This window comes from Juglans microcarpa x Juglans regia, unplaced genomic scaffold (genome assembly GCF_004785595.1).
Source record: "Juglans microcarpa x Juglans regia isolate MS1-56 unplaced genomic scaffold, Jm3101_v1.0 JmScfU0001, whole genome shotgun sequence".
Taxonomy (NCBI): Eukaryota; Viridiplantae; Streptophyta; class Magnoliopsida; order Fagales; family Juglandaceae; genus Juglans; species Juglans microcarpa x Juglans regia.
In genome coordinates, this window is record NW_024475745.1 from 422,916 (window position 1) to 446,273 (window position 23,358).

Here is a 23,358-nt window from a genome sequence, read left to right on the forward strand (position 1 = left end):
AGCTTAGCTTGGCTAATTTATTAAGAAAAGAAACTTCGTTGAAGCCCACTTTTGAGCTCATTTGAATAAAGGTTAGCTTACAAGCTCACAACACCACCATTATGTTTTGAACTTCTCACAGATCTGGGAGGGGATTTATGTGTGTCTCCTTCTCAACTACCCCCCTTAAAGTCCACATTAAAAGTTAGATCTAAGGAGAGCCATCAGCAGGCAGCTGAAACTCCAGCGATTAGATTGTACTAGTTTTGGCCTAAATTGTTTCCCAGAAATGTTTTCCGCATTTTCTGGAATTTGACGTAGGCAGAAAATATTGGTCAACAGAAAATAGTTCCAGGGCATATCAGAACAAGATTTCAACCTCAATAGGAACATGGAAAGTCTTAACAAATTGACTTGCAAAGTTGACAACTGGTAGGAGTTGAGGCATCAAAATCAACTTCAGAATCACAAAGTCATTTACAATTACTCACCTCATTGAAAATTGATTACCGTGCATAATTTGCATGATGATCTGGACGCCAAAAATCATAATTCATAATATCTCAAATTTAGCGAGTCAGATAATCACAATATATTTTTTGATAAGTTAGATAATCACAATATATTTGAACTGTTGTACAAGTCTTTGTTTTTATCTTGATCGGCCTTCTCAGGTAACAAGTGCATAAACGTTTAAATAGCATTTCGTTCATTCTCTTATTTTTGTATGTCTCTTGTTTTAAGTTTTCCAAGCATTTCTAGATCTTATGGCAATCTTCTAAACCCAAACCAACTGACCATCAGAGTATGTAAAAAGCACATCGCAATATAACTTATGTACGTGTGTTACAAAGTGAGTTGCTAATACCAATATATATACCTGATATGATATCCAAACTTCCTTTAGACCATGGGTGGCAGCAATAATAGTGAGCTCAGCACATCGTTCTGATGACACTCGCTTCTGCATATGAAAGAAAATAACATAAAATACACCGAGTAATTTGAACATAAGATTAATTGATAAAATGCCCATCGCCATTAAAACCCAATGATTGACCAAACAAGAAGAATGAATGCAGAATAGAAATGGCGTCAGAACGAATGTCCCTACTTGCTATTCAAGAAAGGATGGGGCAAACATAACTGAAAATAATCAAATTATGATATTATCATCGCCTTCTGAAAGAATTTCTCAGTTCATGACAGCTAAAACATAAATGCTTTAAACGCATCATTGGCCCAATATAATATAAATCTTGTAAAATCACTTGAGAGTCCCCAGACACAATTATCATAGATGTAGGATCTATTCTAACAAGCCAACTGATATTAACCAAATATATAAACCAACTTTTTATTACTCTGATATGTAAAAGGGACCAACTATCATGGTTTAATGACCCAGATGCAGTCTGATGCCACACATGATATGCCTTATTTTTCAGTAGTCTGTAAAACTACACTTGTTTGTATCTTTTAGGAATATGGTATGCTTTTCGTCATTGTTCAAATGCAAGGGTGGCAATTGTGATATACCCGACAATGTGCAGTAATATCAACATGAACGTGTTATGTTTGCATAACCATTTTATGAAATAGACACTATTTCCCCCCAGGATCGATGGCACAAGGTTATGCTGAATATTGTTTGAGCTCAAAACAGACTGAAAGGGATTCCCTTTTTAAGATGGATCAAATCTTGTAGATATCAGAATTAGAAAACAAATGTGTAGAAAAAAATGAAACGTAAAAGGAGGGAAATAAGACGATTTCTAAAAATCTTCAAAATTCAAATATTTGAGGAAGGCTTCGTCTGAACTTTTCAAGTTAAATTATCATATAATATGAGTAAAGCGATGGAAAGGCAATTTTTAACAGATTTGAAAGATTAGTAAATGTTTCATGTGATTTTACATATACTTTATTTTAGACCAATTAAGAATTTCATCATTTTAAATGAATTTGTTGAAGTGGAAAGTTTGATTCAAATATCCCACAAGGATTATAATGTACTCTAGGTCCTTGACGAGGTCTTTGGTCCTACTGTAAAAATGTATTATGCTACGTGTTTTTAGCGTGTGCCAAGGGTTGGAACACCATACAGAGCTATTAAAAAAATTGACACCTATCTTAAGATTGGGCATCAAGATTATACCACCTCGCTTATTTTCACATATTTTTTTATCCACCTTAATGACCAATATTGAATGATGGTACTATTTGAACGTTGGCAACAGTTGAAGGGTAGAACGTGTACACCTCACAAAACAGAGTAAAATGTGTTTTTACCCTTTGTTTTTTTATAATTATTACTTCAGCGACAATTTCTTTCATGTCGAAACCCATTGACTTTTCCAATTTTCTCTAAGAAGAGTCTGATAATAACTCACCTCAGGGGAACCCTTCTTTGCTGAGGCTTCTACATTGGAATCATTCGACGTATCAATTGGCCCAGGACATACAATAGTCACCTTGATTCCTTTTTGGAAGAGCTGTGATCATGAATGAGTAACATATCAAAACAACAGCAAATGAATAAATTTTAAGAACAAATATAATAATAAGAAGCTAAAACCCTGATAGTAGAAAGCAATGTGAAAGACAATAAATTAGCAAATTATTGACACACTTCCCAGTTTTTTTGCTTGTTATATGTGAAAGTAAAAGTTTATTGGTTGTAAAAGGCATAGCCCAAGTACAAAAGAAGTATGCACTGAATCACTTCTAAAAAAACGTATACACTGAATACACCTAATAACCACTAAGCACTAGTGATGGATACAGCAAATTATGAAAACTAGCTCCATGACAAACAAGACAAACAATGACTGAAGCCCAGGAAAATAGAGTGCTGAAAAAGAATCTCTTCAACTCATCCAAGGAAAGATCCCGGTCTTCGAAGCACCTACCATTTCTCTCCATCCACAAACACCACATGATATAATGAGGAATCATTTTCCACACAGTGGCGATGTGAACACGACCCCGAAGACATTTCCAACACTTCAAAAATATCCACTACTCTTCCAGGCATAACCCATGCCACACTTTCCAGTCAAAGATCTCAATCCCACACGAACATATCCATCTCACAATGTAGCAATACATAATCCAAAGTTTCCCAGTTTTTCTTACATAAGAAAGACATCCATAATGATGAGACCTCGTTTCCTCAAATTGTCAATGGTGAGAATTTTCCCAAGGGAGGCAGTCCAAACAAAGAAAGCAATCTTGGGAGGTATCTTAAATTTCCAAATACTCTTCCAGGGAAAGTTACTATGATAGCCTGAAAAAGCCTTATAAAATGATCGCACCAAGAATCTTCTACTCTCACCAGGAGTCCAAATCATCCTATCATAGCATACAACAACTGAAAAAATCAGCAAAGGTTCCAAGTTCCCAATTCTGAGCCGCTCTCAAGAAACAAACATTCCACTAGGTAAAGCCATAGGAACAATCCAACAAATCAGCCACCAAAGCCTCTTTGTCACTTGCCAACCAGTAGAGAGTGGGAAAAACACACTTAAGAGCCCTTGCACCACACCAAAAAACAATAAAAGGGGATTTATAGCTTTGGCACGAACAGACATTTAACAATGAAGAACATCAGATACAGTCTTTTACGGAAGAGCTACAAGCCAATGAAAGTGTGGAAAAAATGTGAGATTTATGTGTCAAGAGAAGATGAGAAGAAATCAAGGGAGAAATGAGCTTGAGCAGGCTACGTTAGAAGAAGAGGTGAATGGAGGCAGAAATCCAGAGCTTTTCGGTTGAAAGAGGGAGACTGGTGCAACATTTTTTTTATCGAGTGGCCAACTTATATCAGAGAAATAATTATAATGATACTTATAAAAAAAAATTATAATGATGCTCTTGGTTGATGGCTCAATCTCTACCGATCAAAGTGAGATTAGGAGACATATAATGCAGTTCTATGCAGTTCTAGGAGGCCCAAATTGGATGGCCTAGCTTTGACTCCATTGGGAGGAGTCATCTTTGAGGCTTGAAAGGCCTTTTTGAGGTAATGGAGGTTTTTAAACTGGTGAAAATTATGAATAGAGATAAGGCATGGGGCTCAAATGATTTCTACATGGTTTTCTTTTCTGCTGGGATGTGATCAAGGATAATATTATACAGGTATTTCACAATTTCATGCCCATGTAAGTTTGGAAAAAGTAATGATGCTACCTTCATTACTCATAAAAAAAATATCAAGGACTGTGGATCTTTTTTTCTTTTTTTTGATCGGTAAACAAGATTTTGTTGATCAAGTGAATAGGCAACAGCCAAAGTATATGGGACAAACAAGAGCAATGCCTAGGCATGCTTAGTTTAGAGATACAAGGAATTCATGAAATGACGAGCAATGAAAATCAATTACAATAGACCAATGGAGTAAACTATTGAAAAATAGACTTTTAAGCTCTTTCATTGACCACGCTTGATCTTCAAAACTTCTTTCGTTCCTCTCCTCCAAATACACCACCATAAACATATTGGAACCATCTTCCAAATAAGGGCAATTTGAGAGTTACCCTGAATGGTTTTCCAAGAAGCTAGAAGGTCCACTACCCATCTCAGCATCACCCAAGCTAATCCCACCCAAGCAAAAACTTCATTCCACAATGTCTTGGCAATCTCACAATGAAGTAATAGATGGTCAACCTCCACTCCTTTTACACATAAAACACCAATCCAAGAATATGAATCAACGCCTCATTAGATTGTCTAGAGTGAGGCTCTTCCCCAAGGAAGCCGTCCATACAAAAAACCTTGCCTTTAGGGGGGCCTTTGTCTTCCAAATACTCTTCCATGGGAATGAATTTGTAGCATGCATTGCCATGGCTTTGTAGAAGGAGCGGACTGAGAACTTCCCCATCTTAGAAGGGCACCAAAAGATCTTATCTTCAACTCCCACCAACAAATGGATGGAGTACACTAGATTATAGAACTCCGACAAAGCCTCAATTTCCCAATCTTGTGTATCTCTAGGGAATGTGACATTCCATTTTGGAGTGCCGTTAGAGAGTATGAAGAGGTCCGCAATCGAGGCTTCTTTCTTGCTTGCTATGCCATAAACTTGTGGAAAAGTTTCCCTCACCCTTCAATCCTTCCGAGACAGCAATAAAACCACACCTCACCTCTTTTCTGTATTCAGTGCTGGGCAATCAATACCCAATTCCCAATACCTCTGACGAACCAACCGGTGCACCACAAGCAAACACTACAGTGGCCAACCATTGCACGACATAAACATCCACCGTAATAAACTTAGTAACCTTGCGACTTTTCTCAGTGATCTTCCACCACTTGTCGTTTTCACGGTGAAAGTAAAAAGTCTTATAATCAATGGACAACTTCTTACTAAAATCCATCGCAAGATAAGGAAGAAAAGAATACAGGTAGTGAATTGTGACATACCAATTTTGGTTTTAGGGTATATAAGTAATTTTTCCTAGTAATCTTATATTTTTAGAATTTATATTTTTTTATGATTATAGTTTTATCAGAATTTATATGTACTTTATCTTTATATTTTCTATTATAGTTGTGATTTATGATTTGTTAGAGTTTTGTTTTAATAAAGATTTCTAAAGTGTATCAGATTTTGTTACTACGGTTTTGTTTTGAAATTTAAAGTTTAATTTTTCTTCTAGTCACCGAACCTCATCACTTTGTTAGCCTCTGTTGAGAACATCAAACCACCCAACCCGTATGTTTCTCTCGGTGATTTTGTTTGTTTTGCTAACGTCCTAGTGGAACATCAACTCTATTGCCGTGTATTCCTCTACTCATGCACGTCTACACTCTCAATCACTCTACACGTCTCTATCCTTCTAGAACTTTCCATATATTTTCCTCTATTAGCTACCATTATAAATATCGCTTACCTCGTACGAGAGGAGTATCTCGTGAGCCACTCCAAAGCATCTGCTTCTGAAACACCCAGAGTACCAAAACACTGCCGTTTTAGCCTTAGATTCTTCCAACCGCCGCCGACCACCATAGGCCGTCAGAGTACCACCCGTGGAACCAGAAACTGCCGACCAGCTCAGCCCCAGCACACCCACTCCTTTCCAGTAAGATCTCGACTGCCGCAGCCTTTGTTTTTGATTTCGGTAGTTCTCGGCTCACTCTCTCTCTCTCTTTCTCTCACTCGGTGCCGCACTACCATAGGAACCCTCAGTCGCGCCGCCGGTCACTCCCAGCCACCAGCGTCGCCATCGCCTCAGCCCTCCCTCGGTGAGCCACCATCGCAGACCCTCTCTCTCTCTCTCAGCTCTCTGTTTTTTTTTCCTTTGTTGCCGTGTTTTCGGATTCTTGAATGAATCCGAATGAATCCGTAGGTCTTTTTGGGCCGTTGGGCCCTAAGCCCTTGTGCGTACGTGTGTGAGCCTGTTCTTTTGTTTGGGCTCTTGTAGTATTATTATTATGGGCCAGAGTCCTTGACCTTTTTACAGACTATAATAATGTTTAATTGAATTTGATCTTATTTTATTTCAATAATTATTTTAGTGAATTTTATTGAGTTTAATATTACTAGTTGAGTTATTAAATAAATATAGTTAATTAAAGGTTCATTTTTTTAATTAAAATGTTTAAAGAATTAGAAATATGTTTTTAAAGAATAATGTTAAGTCTAATATTTGAGTTAAATTTCCTTTGTCAATTTAGTAAGATTTTAATAAAATTTCTATGTTAAGAATTTAGTGGAATTTGTTAAGTTTCTTATAAGATTTAATAATTATGTTGAGAAATGAAACTTAGTTTAAGAATTTAAGTTTTTTGTGAATTATTTTAAAATAGCTCGAGTATTTCTACTAAATTATAAATTAGTATTTTAAGTAATTTAAATACTATGAATTATTGATTTTAGTGTTAAACAAATATTAGTTTGACTATATTTTAGAATTTCGAAATTAGTTAAGTAAGATATTAGCATTTATTTATTTTCCAAACAATTTTAGTGATAGTTATTTATTGAATATAGGTCTCAAGTTACGAAATATTATTCAAGAAGACACGCAGCGAGGTAAGTAAATTTGATCATAAATTAGGATCATCACAGTTAGCTTATATGTATGTATTATCCAAGCCAGTTCATTGATAGCCACTATTTATGAACCGCTCATATCATATGCAAGCATGTCATCTAGTATAGCATACGACCATGTCATTCCGCATCATGTTTAAATTCTGAATTTATGATTATGTATGTAGTATGTCATGCATCTCATGTGTATAAGACACGTAAGCCATCTTAAATTTCAAGTGTAAGATAATATCAGATCAGTTAATAAGATGGTCATTCAGATGCATGGTACCAATGCAGTTCAGTTCAGTTCAGGGTGGTGTGCAAGCCATGAACTTAGTCGTGGTCCACCATAGTATGCTAGAATACTATCAGCGGTTCCCCTTGCTGCAGCGGGATGTGGGGCTGGTGAACAACCTTGCACACAGGGTTAAGTGTGTTGGCCAGTCAGATAAATCAGTTAAATCAGATAAATCAGTCAGATCAGTCAGTTAAAACAGTCATACATAGCGTAAGCATCAGTATGAACAATCATGAATTTTAAGCTCAGCATGAAAGTTGTTATGAAAATCTTATGTTTATTACGTTTACGTTGTGATAGATTTCTTACTGAGTCATCGACTCATTTTAGTTTGTTTTCATGTTTTTTTAACCACCCAGGTGAAGATGATGATTACGAGCAGGCAGACCAGGAGTAGAAGGAGCATTTATTTTTAGTTCAGACTTTCTAAAATAAACATGTTTTTATGACATGAATTTATTTCAGTTTATTTCATTTAATGTTTTGGAAGACAGTTTTATTAGACATTTTTCCGCATAATAAAAGTTCGGTTTTTTTTTAATTATGAAATTATGGATCTATTACCAGATTATTTTTATGAAAAATATGTGGCACTCCTAGCCTACGGGAAGGGGGTGTTACATGAATAAAATAAGGAAATCAAAAAGAAGAAGAGAGAAAGGCTAATACCCGTGAGAAGCGACAGAAAAATAGAAACGGAAGCACATGAGAGAGGAAGAGAGAGAGAGAGAGCTCATAAGATCTAATATCATTATCACTTTTTAGGGACTGTGGATCTTAAAGACTATACCTATCAGCTTGGTGAGTGGGGTCCAGAAGATGATCTCCAACGTAGAAGCAAATTGGCTACGAGTGGTGATAGACAATAACATTTCGAAGCCTCATAATGTATTTGTAAGAGGAAAACAGATCACAGACTTCATTGTAATTGCTAATAAGAGCATGGGTCGTAGACTTAGATCTGGAGAGTCATGGGTGCTCTACAAAGTGATGTCGAGAAGGCCTACAACCATGTCAATTGGGAGTTCCTTTATTGAGAAAATATGGTTTTGGGGAGAAATGTGATCATGAATTGTGCATTGTATTAGCACAGTGCATCTTTTCTTCTTAGTGAATGGAACTCCTCCAGTTTCTTCAGTAGCTAATGCAGCCGCAATAGAGAGATCCATTCTCTCCTTTGCTTTTTGCCATAATCATGAAGGTGCTCAGCAAAATCTTATTTGCTCAAGTCAATGGAACTTTTTCTCAGGTTTTTCTAGTGAGGTAGAAGCCCTGTAACATTAATTAATCACATCTCCTGTAACATTATATCCATTTTAGGAAATACTTGAATCACCCTCACTGTGTGCGCGCCCTATTCTTATGCTGCTTCAAAGCAGTTTCAGGGTTAAAAGGTTAATTTGGCCATGTCTGACTGGTTGTCGTGGATCAAGTTACCGATGTGGATAGTTTTTTTTTTTTTTTTTTTTTTTTTTTTTTATTAGTAAACAAATTTTATTGATCAAAGAATAGGCAAAGCCATGTACAGAATTCTAAAAGAAAAACAAAGGCAGTCCCAACGCTAAGTAGGCACATTATAGACAAGAAAATCATGTAGGTTCATACCATTGAAGTCAACAACAATGGCCCAAGTACATAGTGTTCTAAAAAATAAATCTTTAAGCTCCTCCAGCAATCTCCCCTTGTCTTCAAACGTCTGGTCATTGCGTTCCTGCCACAAACACCACATAATGCATATAGGGATCATCTTTCAAATAACTTTAATCTGTTGCACGCATCTTGAATTTGTCCAGCTAGCCAACACTATCATCACCGTCTCCAGCATAACCCAAGCTAAGCTTAATCTACTGAACACCTCATTCCATAATACCCATAACTGTCTCACAATGTAATAGAAGATAATTTACAGACTCGCCCCCTTCTCTACACATGCAACATCAATCTATAATGATTACCTTTTGTTTCCTCAGGTAGTCGGTTGTGAGAATCTTCCTCAATGAGGCTGTCCACACATAAAAAGCAACTTTGGGGGGGTGCCTTGTGTCTCCAAAGCCTCCTCCACGGAAACTAAATTTTGGGTCCTTGTGTGAGAGCCTTATAAAAGGAGCGAACCGAGAATACCCCTTTACCAGCGAGTATCCACCACAATACATCTTCCTGCTAATTGCTTGGTTTTATGGAGTACAAAAGACTGTAAAAATCTGCAAAGCTGCTCATTTCCCAGTCTTATGCCATCCTACTAAAATTGATGTTCCAATGGATTTGCCCCCTAATATCTCCATGACTTCTGCCACTGATACATCTTTATCACTTACAAAATGGAAAAGTGAAAGAAATACCTCTTATAAAGTACTATTACCGCACCAAATATCTCTCTAGAATTTAATCCTGAAGCCCTCTCCCAACTGAAGTCTAGTGTGTTGATTTAAGACCTCCCATCTATTTGCTCTCAATCACCAACTTCCATAGGGCTTCTGGTTCCTTATGATATCTCAACAACCATTTGCCAAGTAACGCCCAGTTGAAGATCCTCACATTTCTAATGCCCAATCCACCATTAGAAATGGGGCGGCATATCGTCTCCCACTTGACTAGTTGAAACTTAAACTGCTCCCCCATTCCACTCCACAAGAAATCTTGTTGGAGTTTCTCAATTCGAAACGCCACGCTTGCAGGTATAGGGAACAATGATAAAAAATACGTTGTGGTTAGATAAGGTACTTTTAATCAAAGTAATCCTACACCTTACGACAAATATATCATTTTCCATCTTGTCAGTCTCCACTCTACTTTCTCAATCACTCTGTCCCATAAAGAGGATGCTCTCGAAGGAGCCCTCCATCGGAAGGCCCAGGTAAGTCATAGGAAGTGAAGCTATCTTACACCCCAGTGTATTGGCCAGTTGTTGTAAATTGAGAACTCTTCCAATTGGCACCATCTCTGATTTGTCAAAGTTCACTCTTAACCCGAATATTGCTTCAAAACAAAGGAGCAAGGCCTTCAGTGCTCAAATCTGATTTTGATCAGCCTCACAAAAGATAAGTATATCATCAGCAAACAACAAATGAGATATGTTAATGATTCCCCTCTCCGAAGTTCCAATCGAAAAGCCATCCACGAAACCATTATTAACCAAAGTCGAGCTCATCCTGCTAAGCACCTCCATCACAATAACAAACAGCAATGGCGACAACGGATCTCCTTGTCGTAGGCCTTGTGTGCTATGAAAAAAACCCGCTGGACTACCATTTATCAACACTAAGAATTTCGCTGTCGATATGCACCAACGGATCCATGACCGCCACCTCTCCCCAAAACCACACCTCCCAAGAAGGTAGAGAAGAAAATCTCAATTTACGTGATCATAGGCCTTCTCCATGTCTAGCTTGCAAATGATCCCAACATGTTGTGCCAGCCTTCAATCTACTATTCAGACAGTCATTGCCAATAAGAATCGCATCTAGAATCTGTCTCCCTTTTACAAAAGCATTTTGGAGTTTTGTAATGATCTTCCCCAAAACCTCACTTCGACGGTTCGCAAGCACTTTGAATATTATCTTATATACCCCATTCACAAAGCTTATGGGCCGAAACTCCTTAAAAGCTTCGTAGCCCCCAACTTCTTTGGAATAAATGCAAAAAAAGTAGTGTTAAGGCTTTTCTCAAATTTTCCAACCAAGAATAACTCCTGAAACACCTTCACAAGATCTTTTAACACTTCCCAACAAGTTTGAAAGAAGTTCATAGAGAAACCATCAGGCCCCGGTGCCTTGTCTTTAACCATTTTCCTCACTACTTTGCAGACCTTCGCCTCCTCAAAGGCCCTCTCCATCCGAGATACATCATCTGATCCAATGGAGTCAAAAGCAAGACCATCAGGGGTAGGTCACCATCTTGCCTGCTCGGTTAGTAGCCTCAAAGAAATCAACTACATGATTGTGAATTACCTATTCTTCCCAACACTCAACACCGTCAATTTTCAGCATCTCAATGTTGTTCTTTCTCCTATAGGAGTTAGCAACTCTATGGAAGAATTTCGTACTTCGATCTCCTTCCCTCAGCCACAAGGCTCTCGATTTTTGACGCCATGACGTCTCTTCTAATAGTATAATCTTTTCCAGGTCCACAATCAACCTTGTCTTTCGTGCTAGTTCTTCCTGTGTAAGAGGCCGAGTCTCTTGTAGTCTCTCTAACTCTTGGATCTCCATTGCCTTGTTTTTCTTACGCTCCCCTATATCTCCAAAAGACTGCATATTCCAAAGCTTCAAATCCTTTTTTAGTACTTTCAATTTACCCGCTAAGATGAAGCTAGGGGTACCTTGAATCTGATACAAGGAACACCATTGTCTCACCCTTTCTACAAAACCTTCTGATTTCAGCCACATGTTTCCAAATTTGAAATATCGTTGCCTTCTTCGGAGACCACCACAATCAAGTATGATAGGCCAATGATCCGAACAAATACGAGGATACACTTTTGCCATACATCCGAAAAGTGACTTTCCCATTCTAATGATGTTAAGAAACAATCCAGTCGAGACCAAGTATGATTATTAGACCACGTGGTTGAACCTCTGCTAAAGCAAATCCACCAAGTTCAAATCAAAGATGCACTCCGAAAACTCTATCATTGCTGGCCGCACTCTTCTATTCCTCGAGCACTCGCTTGGGAATCTTGTAACATTAAGGCCATGTTTAGATTCAGAAAATATTTCATCTCATCTCATCTCATCATTACAACTTTCTCAAATTCTCACACAAAATATAATAAAAATTCAACTTTTTCAAATCTCAAAATAATAATAATATTAAAAAATAATATTTTAACAAATATGTTTTCAACTTTCATCTTTCATCTAAAACCATCTCCTCTCAACTCTGAATCCAAACCAGCCCTAAAATCTCCCCCAAAACACCAAGGGAGGTCCCACCAGCTATATACTCCAGCTAATTCTTCCTCTAATAATCTTCTGTTGTTGTCTAAGGTTGGACCATAGACACGTGCAAAAGCCCATAAAAAGTTATCTGATACACTCTTGAAGGAGCATGCCACCGAGTATGGCCCTATAAATACCTCAATTTTCTCCATCACCCGTCTATCCCACATCACCAAAACACCTCCTGATGCCCCAACAAAGGCAATATACACCCAATCCACGTGGACGCAACTCCATAAACTTCGCACAATTCTCCCATCAATCATTTTCATCTTAGGCCTCGTTTGTTTACAGAAAACATCTCATCTCATCTAATCATTATAACTTTCCTAACTTCCAATACAAAATAAAATAAACAATTTAACTTTTTCAAATCCCAAAACAAAAATAATATTAAAAAATATATTCTAACAATATTTTATTCAACTTTTTAACTTTAATTTCAACTCATCTCATCTCCGAAAACAAACGGGCCCTTAGTCTCCTAGAGACAAACAATGTCCGCCTTCCACTCACGAAGCAGGTTTCTTATTTGAAGTCGCTTATTAGCCTCATTGAGTCCGCGAACATTCCGCGACACTATTTTGGGTTTCATTGAGAGAAGGTCCGCCCCTTCCCTTTCGACCTGCTCCTACTAGAGCTACCCTCAGAGTTCATAGACCAAGTCAACCTCTTCAGCTCACGCTGTTTTTTTTTATCTAGCTTTTCTCTGACTTTGGTGACCCACTTCAATGGTTGGAAGCAAAGCCATAAATTGATCCTCGAAGCCTTCACACTCCAACCCCACACATTTTTGTAATTCTTTTACCTTATGAAATACCCAATCTGAGACATTATAGTGAACTGGTAACATGTAATTCAGGGGGATTGGATCACCCCCCTGCAATCCAACAACGTGCCTTGGGTCTCCTCCACCAAAGAAATATCCTCTAAACTCAACTGTCCACTTAGTGCCTGGGCAAGACTTTGTGATTGTTCTTCATCAGAAATTAGTAAATGCTCCCTATCGGGAAGCAAAAATCCATCATAGCTCACCCCATCTTCTTCGCAGCTCAGAGTCCTCAAGAAACTATGCAGTGGGATCGCTAAAGTGGGACTTGGTCCCATGACACATATTGGCAATTTTTGTTCCTCCTCCGACAGAGAGACACCACCCTATGGTGTCAAGGAAGCCATTTTGGGCTATCTGGACTTTTTCTGCATTCGACTCCTTCTGGCCTTCATCAGAGACCACCACTATCATTGCCGACATCGTCTGTCCCTCCTTCGACGGTGAGACTGTCAAAGTAAGTCAAAGTATTGTGTGAATAGCCGAATCAATGGCCTTTGAGTGATCTGTATATTATATATTAACTTTACAAGAGAACCATACATGAAAAGAAACTAATTGCCGAGTGATTCTAGCATTCTAGCCTTATATGGAAACTATATATTCTATCAATATGCTAACTGTACAAGCCTAAGTAATGAAGTAAAGGTAAAATAAGGAAAGAAGAATAGAAGGAAAGAAGATTGATTATGGATAGACAGCCCCCTCAAATTGATGCAGGTTGATCAACAAGCATCAATTTTCTACTTAAGAAGCAATGTCGGTGGCGAGGAGAGCTTTGGTGAAGATATCAGCAATTTGTAGTTCAGTGGAGACATGTGGAAGAGTGATAACACGAGCTTCATATGCTTCACGAATAGAGTGACAATCGACTTCAATATGCTTCGTGTGCTCATGATAGATAGAATTGGCCGTGATCTGAATAGCACTCGTATTATCAACATGTAGAGGCGTAGGATCAGTCTCAGAAGAATCTAGCTCAGCAAGCAAACCTCGAAGCCAAATAATTTCTGAACAAGCAAGAGACATTGTCCGATACTTAGATTTTGTAGATGACTTAGAGACTCTGTCTTTCTTCTTACTCTTCCAGCAGATCAATGCATCACCTAAGAACACACACCAGCCAGTGATGGATCGAAGTGTATCAGCACAACCGGCCCAATCAGCGTCGCTATAAGTAGTAAGACGAGGAGAATTGCCTGCAGGAAAGAATAAGTCATGGGCAAAAGTGCCCTGAACATAACGTATGATCCTACGGACAGCAGCTCATTGAAGATGACGAGGGGTCTAAAGAAACTAGCTGACTTGCTATACTTCAAAGGAAATGTCCAGTCTAGTAATGGTGAGGTAGACAAGACTACCCACCAACTTTCGGTATAAAGTGGGATTGGCAAGTAAATCACCCTCCTCTTTGTGAAACTTGACATTCAATTTCACGGGAGTATCAACAAAGATGGCCTCCTGTAGGCCAATTGTAGCCACCAGGTCACTAGCATACTTATGTTGATTGAGTGAAAAAGCAGATGGACTATGATGCACCTCAAGACCGAGAAAATATGTGAGAGACTCAAGATCTTTCATATGAAAAGACTTAGAGAGATGAGTCTTGAGCTGACCAAGTAAAACAAAATCGGAACCAGTAATTACAATATCATCAACATAAACCAACAGAACAACAATACCTATGTCTGATTTCCGAAGAAACAAGGAAGTGTCATACTTGCTCTGCTTGAATGAGAATTGTAATAAAGTGGTTCGAAATTTATCAAACCAGGCCCTCAGAGTTTGTTTGAGACCATAAAGGGAGCGATGAAGCTTACACACATGCGAAGTCGAAGAAGAAAACAATCCCGGGGGTGGCTTCATATAAATACACTCTTTAAGATCCCCGTGAAGAAACGAATTCTTGACATCCATCTGATGTAGTGGCCAATCATTGGAAGCAACAAGAGCTAGAATCATACAAACAGCAGTCATCTTAGCCAAAGGAGCAAAGGTCTCTTCATAATTGACATCATATTCCTGATTATTCTCAAGTGCAACAAGCCAATCTTTGTAATGATCCAAACTTCCATCAGATCGAACCTTGACTGAGTAAACCCATTTGCAACCCAGAGGAACAATTGTTGGAGGACATGGCTCAATGTCCTAGGTGTGATTGACCTCTAGAGCAGCAATTTCTTCCTGCATAGCTTGTTGCCAACAGTCATGCTTGGCAGCTTGTGAGTAGGATGTGGAAAAATTGGACAATGTAGTAGTAAGAGCTGAAATAGAATTGCTAGAATTGGAAGAAGTAAGCCCATACCTATCCGGGGGTACTGACACTCGAGGAGAGCGAAGTACCAAATGCACTGGAGGTACTGTAACTGACTGGTTCTGGAGCATGGTAGGATCAGATATTGGGTGAGCCACCAGGAGAGACTGTGGGCGGGACATCTCGTAACTTGATTAAGATCAGAGAATTGCTGCTCAAAGGAGGGAGTACCACAGTAGAAGGAGAGGGCACGGAGGACAGATAAAAGAAATGTTGATTTTCAAAGAAAATAACATTCCTAGAAATGCGTGTACGATGTAATGTAGGATCATAGCAAACAAATCCCTTTTGACACACATTATATCCCAAGAATGCACATCTAACAGATTGATCAAATAATTTATGTCGCTTATGAAGAGGTAAATGAACAAAACATACATAACCAAAAATACGGAGATTATCCTAACTAGGTTGCTTAGCAAACAAGCGAAAATAGGGAGACTCCATGTGTAAGACTTGGGAAGGTAAACGATTAATCAAGTGAGTAGCAATTTCCAGAGCCTCTACCCAGAACATGGATGGAACAGAGGGTTCTAACAAGAGAGTACGTACCAAATCAAGAAGATGATGATTTTTGCGTTCGGCTACTCCATTCTGTTGGAGAGTAGCATGACATGAACGTTGATGAATAATACCTTTAGAAGCCAAGAATGCCTAAAACTCAATAGACAAATATTTACCACCAGAATCTGTCTGTGCGTAATGTCTTAATAGTTGCATAAAATTGATTTGCAACAAACGCTAAAAACTCAATGAAAGTACGAAAAACCTCAGATTTAGAGCGAAGAAAATAGACCCTAGTAGATCTGCTATGATCATCAATGAAAATCACATAATATTTAAATTTATCATGTGAACTAACGGGGAAAGGTCCTCAAACATCACTATAGATAAGATCAAAGCAGTGAGAAGCTCTACTAGCATGCAAAGGAAAGGGAAGAGTTTTGTTTTTACCAAGTTTGCAAGAATCACACTCGAGATAAAGAAGAACATTCTTAATTACCAAGAAAGCCAGAATGCAATACATGAGATAAGGTCTGAGTATTGGGATGGCTTAAACAACGATGCCACACAATACTCAGATCAGGAACATTATTACAAGCAAAAGACTTAATAGAGGAAACTGGAGAAAGTGTTGGAATAGGTAAAAATACTGGAAACAAGCACCCCACTTTAGGTCCCTTGGCAATCGGCTCTCCCAATACCCGGTCCTACACAACACAACCATCACCAGAAAAAATAACAGCACAATTGTTATCAACTAATTGACCAAAAACAGTTATAGTGCCCATTTAATATAAGATTGGAGAATGGACTTGTTTTAATCAGAGCCATTCTTAAGGAAACCGCCGCCATCCACCATTTCCGCTGACATTCTAAAGGAGACTGCCGCCATCCACCATTTCCGGCAAGTGATCCCTCACCGCCGTCAGAGACAAAGCTGACGGGCCCCGGCAACTTCGCTGAGGGCCGTCCAGCGTCGGTCTTGAGGAGAGAGAAATCCTTACGAAGTTAGAAAACCCTAGATCTGCCGCCACCCACCCTTGCCGGCGAGAGATACCGCACCGTTTAGTCACAAATAAAGCCGACGGACCCCGGCGACTTTGCTGAGGGCCGTCTGGCGTCGGTCCACTCTCCGGCGACCTAGATTTCTCTATGTCCTCTCTCAGAGTACTCCGGCGACCTCCAAGACGGCTCTGTTGGTCTTGCCGTTGACACAGAACGAGTCGGCGCTTTTCGGCGAGTCTTCTGGAAGTACTCCGGCGTCAAGCAGTGGTCTTCAGCCGTGTTCCTGTGTCGCAGATTTCGATTCTCTGAGATGATGAATGGTTGTTGGAGGAGAGTTGGTTGGCATGGGTTCTTCTATGGAGTTGGTCATAGAATCTAAATCTTTTACTTTGATGAAGGAAGGGAGCATGTTGGTCATCACTAAAAGGCGTCGAAGGGTGATATCTAAGTTGGTTCTGGGTTTAACAACAGTACAGTGGCTGGCCAAGGCCATGGAAGCGTGCACAAAAGATGAGAAACAAGATTTTTTCTCTACTATCCGGGAAGGTAGACGCATTTTCATAGCGCATCGTTGCTCGAATGCTCGAGGACTTTATATGGCGGTGGAGGAGTATGGAGGTGGAGGGAGGAGGAATTTTATTTTCATTCCTGAGGAGGGGAGCAGTGGTTGGAGAAGGATGGGGAGGTGCTGCGTGATTTTTCCTTCGGCAAGAGAGGGAGTGACGGGTTGGAAGGACAAGGTGCTGTAGGACATGGCTCTGTCAGGGAGCCATGCAGTAGACATGTGGCGAGGCGATCCTATGCAGCAGCTCTAAAGACGGGTTAGGCTTCGGGGGTTCAGAGTGGGGAGGGTCTACAAAGTATGCCTCAAGACCAGCTAGTCGAGATGCACAATTCTTTAAAAGAAATGGAAACCCAACTTGGCAAGTTGAAGGCAGCGATAACTATATTGTCTACGAAAATAGACCGACTTTCAATTGGAGGCAACAGGGTTGTAAGTAACAAGATAGGCCCGAATCCTCTAAACTCAGAAAAAGGAAAACGGAAGATCGGATTCGGCCTTGTCCCTATAACCAGATCAATGAGAGTATGGCGGATCAAAAGGAAATCTAGGTTATTTGAAGCGGGGTCTACATCGGGTATCAGCATAGAGACATCAGTGGAATGTCATTCGCCTCATGTAACACAGGATAGACCGATAGTCGGTATTACACCCTTGGTCCCCAAAGAAACTATGGCTCCCTCGTCAGAGTTGAGTGTACTGCTGAGGTCTGAAGGAGATGTAGGATCCGTTATCACCCCAGAGGTGAAAGGACTTGCTGCCACCCCAGAATCTCCAATGGAGAGAACCAATGAAGTTGCTGGAGAACTTATGGGTTTGGCGTTGGTGCCTTGTGTAGAGTCGGGAGTGCAGTTGGATACTGTGTTGGGGGATAACATTGCTCCCCTGGTCTCTCTTCCTCCAATAGCAAACTAGATTCTGCCTAAAGTTAACAAGATTCAGCAGTTTGTGGGAATCTCACATGGAGGATGTGAAGATCAATTTAAAGAACTAATCACTATGATTGAGGCAAGCCACGCACTTGAAACCAAATCAAATTTCAGGAAAAGCAGGGAGTTACAACGTCTTTCCTGGGCAATCAACTACGACACTAAGGGTGGTAGCTCATCTAGAGGGAAGTCTAAAGAGAGGGCATTGTGAAGACGGGAGGAATCAAGGGGTTGGGGTTGGGTGTTCAGGTAGAGTTTTAGTTCTATGGGAAACAAGGGGTTGGGATCGGGTCTAGTATATTTTGGGTTGTTTTTCCACAGGTTTTTTGGGTCATTTTGGGCAAGGTGTTTTCTTGTATACATTCAGTGTACTTGGTTTCTCCTTTTGATATATATAATTTTTTACTTATAAAAAAAAAAAAAAAAACCTAATTGACCAACAAAAATAAGATTCGTGGAAAGTTGAGGAGCAAAAAACACATCAGTAAATTTAGAAGAGGCATCTCCGACAACAGCTAAGGGCAAAGAACTACCATTGGCAGTCTGAATGGCAAATTGACTAGCATAGAGCTGAACATGACACAAAGCGGTGGGAGCATTCATCATGTGATTAAAAGCCCCCGAGTCTACGGACCAGAGTTTAGTAGAATTTTTACCTTGAAACCCCATTGCAGATAATGTCGAAATTAGTATCTGTTGCACCATTTCTGATGTGCAGTAATTTGCTGCAGGAGGCGCAAGATTAGAGGAAGCACCTAAGGAAGAGCCATGTGCTATAGAAGTTACTGCGTGAGGAACAATAACATAAGTCTGAAGTGCTTGGGCCTGACGATTCTGGGGACGGAAACGACATTCTTTGATAATGTGACCCTTCTTCTTACAATAAGAACAATATTTCTTAGGAGAATTGGCAGCAATATGCCCATATTCCTTGTAGCAGAAAAACTGCAAATTTTTAGAATTTTTTTTTTTTTATAAGTAAAATAAGTATTATTAAAAAGAATGGGCAACAACTGCCAATTACAAAGTAGTATGCCCTATCCACGAAGGCACATTAGCAACTAAGAAATCATAAAGATCCATGCCATTAAAGTCCACAACAATGGCCCAAGTACATAGAGTCCTAGAAAAGAAAACTTTTAGCTCCGCCATAGATCTCTCTTTATCTTCAAACGTCCTCTCATTTCGCTCCTACCACAAGTACCACATAATACAAATAGGAATCATCTTCCAAATCACTTTGATCTGATGCCCAACTCGGATAGACGTCCAGCATGCCAATATATCAACCACGGATTCCGGCATAACCCATGCTAAATCCATCCTTTTAAACACCTCATTCCAAAGAGTCATGGCTATCTCACAATGCAAAAGTAGATGGTTCACCGACTCACCCCCTCATTTACACATACAACACCAGTCTGCAATGATCATCCTCCTTTTTCTCAGATTATCTGTAGTAAGGATCTTGCCTAATGACGCTGTCCACACAGAATGAAGCTTTGGGAGGAGCCTTGTGTCGCCAGAGCCTTTTCCAGGGAAATTGTATCTCCGGCACTTGTGCAAGGACTTTATAAAAGGAACAAACAATGAAAACCCCTCTCCCTGCAAGAATCCACCATAGACCGTCTTCATGCTGGGTATTTGGATGACAAGAATACAGGAGACCATAAAAATCTGCAAAAATCTCCATCTCTCAATCCTGTGCCACCTGGTTGATATTAATATTCCAGTGAATACCCCCTACTGAGATTTCCATAACCTCCGTGACTGTGGCATCTTTGGCACTTGCTATCAGGAAAAGTATAGGAAACAAATCTTGGAGAGCACTGTTACCACACCAAGCATCCTTCCAAAATCTGATCTTGGCACCTGTACCCAATTGAAACCTAGTGTGCCGATGAAAAACCTCCCACCCTTTTCTAATATGCTTCCATAGCCTCATTCCATGGGCCCCTCTAACTTCTCTAGTACAACAACCCTCCCCTAAACCACCATATTTATTTTCGATCACAGTTTTCCATAGGGTTTCTGATTCCTTGATATATCGCCATAGCCATATGCCAAGTAACGCCCGATTAAACAACCGTAAATTTCTAATGCCCAAACTGCCACTGGAGATAGGACGGCACACCTTCTCCCACTTGACAAGATGAAATTTAAATTCTTCTCCTAATCCACCCCACAGAAAGTCTCTTTGTACCTTTTCAAGACGACCCGCCACACCTGCCGGTATAAGGAATAAGGATAAGAAATAAGTGGGTAGATTAGAAAGTGTACTTTTAATCAAAGTAATCTAACCCCTTTCGACAAGTACATTTTCTTCCACCCTACCAACCTCCTTTCCATTTTTTCAATCACTATATCCCAGATCGAGCGTGCCCTCGAAGCTATACCCAATGGTAGTCCCAGGTGAGTCATCGGAAGAGACCCTATCTTGCACCCCAACGTGTCAGCCAACTCCCTAATATTCTGAACCTCTCCAATCGGCACCAACTCGGATTTATCAAGTTCACCTTTAGACTAGACGCTGCTTCAAAACAAAGCAAACATGCCTTCATAATCCGCAATTGGTCTCGATCAGCTTCGCACATAATAAGCGTATCATCTACGAATAGCAAATGAGAGATAGTGGTAATACCCCTGCTCGGAGATCCAACTTGAAAACCACTAATAAACCCATTATCCAACAAAGTTGAGATCATCCTACTTAGTGCCTCCATAACAATAACAAAAAGTAGAGGAGATAACGGATCCCTTTGTCTCAAACCATGAGAACTCTGAAAGAAGCCCTCTAGGCTGCCATTAATCAACACAGAGAAACATACCATAGATATACACCAGCTAATCCAAGACCTCCACCTTTCACCAAAACCACACCTACCCAGTAGATATAGAAAGAAGTCCCAATTAACATGGTCATACGCCTTTTTCATATCCAATTTACACAAAATCCTGGGTTGCCAGCCTTCAATCTACTATCCAAGCATTCATTGGCAATTAGAACCACATCAAGGATCTGTCTACCCTTAACAAAAGCATTTTGAGGCTTAATCACAATCTTTCCCAACACCTCACTTAAGCGACTAGCAAGCACTTTTGAGATAATCTTGTATACTCCATTCACTAAGCTAATAGGTCGAAAATCTGTGATCTCAATAGCCCCAGCCTTTTTAAGTATTAAGGCAAGGAATGTGGAGTTAAGACTTTTCTCAAATTTTCCAAACGAGAACAACTCCTGAAACACCTTCAAAAGATCTTCTCTAATCACCTCCAAGCATTTTTGAAAGAAGCCCATAGAGAAACCATCAGGTCCAGGAGCCTTGTCTTTTACCATTTTTCTTACTACATCAAACACATCTTCCTCCTCGAAAGCCCTCTTCATCCTGGCAACATCCCCTGGTTCAATAATGTTGAACACCAACCCATCAAGAGTGGGCCTCCACTCTACCTGCTCAGTAAGGATCTTCTCAAAGAAATCAACCACATGATCTTTCACAGCCTCTTCTTCTCTACACTCCACCCCCTCAATTTTCAACACCTCAACGTTATTGTTTCTTCTATGAGAGTTTGCAATACTATGGAAAAACCTCGTGCTCCGATGCCCCTTCCTTAACCATAATGCTCTTGACTTCTGATGCCAAGACATTTCCTCTTGCAAGATTATCCTCTCAAGATCTACGACCAGCAAAGTTTTCTGTGCTTGCTCTTCCTCAGTAAGAGGTCTCCCCTCTTGTAGTCTTTCTAACACCTATATTTCCATCCACTTGGTATTTTTGTTCTCCTCAACATTGCCAAAAGACTGTATATTCCATTCTTTTAGGTCTCTTTTTAAAGCTTTCAGCTTATTTGCAAAAATAAAGCTGGGTGTGCCCTCGAACTGATACGAAATCCACCATTGTTTGACCCTCTCCACAAAACCTTCTGATTTCAACCACATTCTCTTAAAATACCGTCTACCACCCTGAATGCCTCCACAATCAAGCAAGATAGGCCAATGATTCGAAGCTAAACGAACCAACCGCTTTTGCCATACGTCCGAAAAATGGCTTTCCCACTCTGGTGAAATTAGGAAACAATCCAAACGAGTCCATGTATGATTATTAGACCATGTGGCAGGGCCCGTACTAGTGGTAGGTCTATCAAGTTGAAGTCAAAGATACACTCTGAGAACTCCAAGCTTGCTAGCCTCAATCTTCTATTTCCAAAACTTTCACTTTGGAATCGAGCAACATTGAAATCACCTCCAATACACCAAGGAAGCTCCCACCAACACTGAATTCCTGCTAGCTCATCCCACAATAATCTTTTATCCACGTCTAAATTGAGCCCATAAACACCTGCAAATGCCCACAAGAAACCATCTGACACACATCTAAAAGAGCACGCTACCATATATCTCCCTATGTAGTCCTCTACTTTCTCCACCACCCGCCTATCCCACATCACTACAACTCCTCCCGATGTCCTTGACGAAGCCAGGTACACCCAATCTACATAACTCCTGCTCCATATACTCCTCACAATCTTCCTATTGATTAACTTCAGCTTCGTCTCTCGTAAACAAACGATGTCCGCTTTCCACTCACCAAGCAAGTGCCGGATCCGAAGACGCTTTACCTCGTTAAGATCACGAACATTCCAAGACACAATCTTTGGCTTCATTTATGAACAGCCAGCCCTTCCCTTTTACCCTACTCCTACTGGAGCTACCCTCTGAATTCATCGACCACATCAACCTTTTAAGCTCACGATTCTTCTTCAAGTCCCCCTTCCTTTTTTGTTGATACCCAGCTTCCATAGCAGTTAACAAAGCAATGAACTGCTCTTCATACCCCTCACAGTCAATCCCCACAAAATGTTGGATCTCTTTCACCTTACGTATTACCCAATCTGAAGCTTGATATGGAAAACAATAGTTCAATGGGATAGGATTTCCCATCTTGTTACTTTGAAAGTTCT

The 23,358-nt window shown here is 39.9% G+C and overlaps 1 protein-coding gene across 3 annotated transcripts in view; it reads right to left on the reverse strand.

Moving 5' to 3' along the window:
- The window catches only part of LOC121245183 (dehydrogenase/reductase SDR family member 7), a 50,576-nt gene that overhangs the window by 1,635 nt on the left and 25,583 nt on the right, over positions 1-23,358 (reverse strand). For 2 of the 3 annotated variants that reach the window (XR_005936579.1, XM_041143457.1), the window contains exons 9-10: positions 2,373-2,474; positions 860-943 (exon numbers count right to left, since the gene is read on the reverse strand). Coding sequence is in view for 1 of the 3 variants with exons in the window: in XM_041143457.1 (XP_040999391.1) it covers positions 860-943; positions 2,373-2,474 (186 nt within the window). In the remaining 2 variants the exon portion in view is untranslated. Of the gene's footprint in view, positions 1-470; positions 512-859; positions 944-2,372; positions 2,475-23,358 lie in introns of all 3 variants that reach the window. The other variant, XR_005936578.1, reaches the window with a different exon arrangement.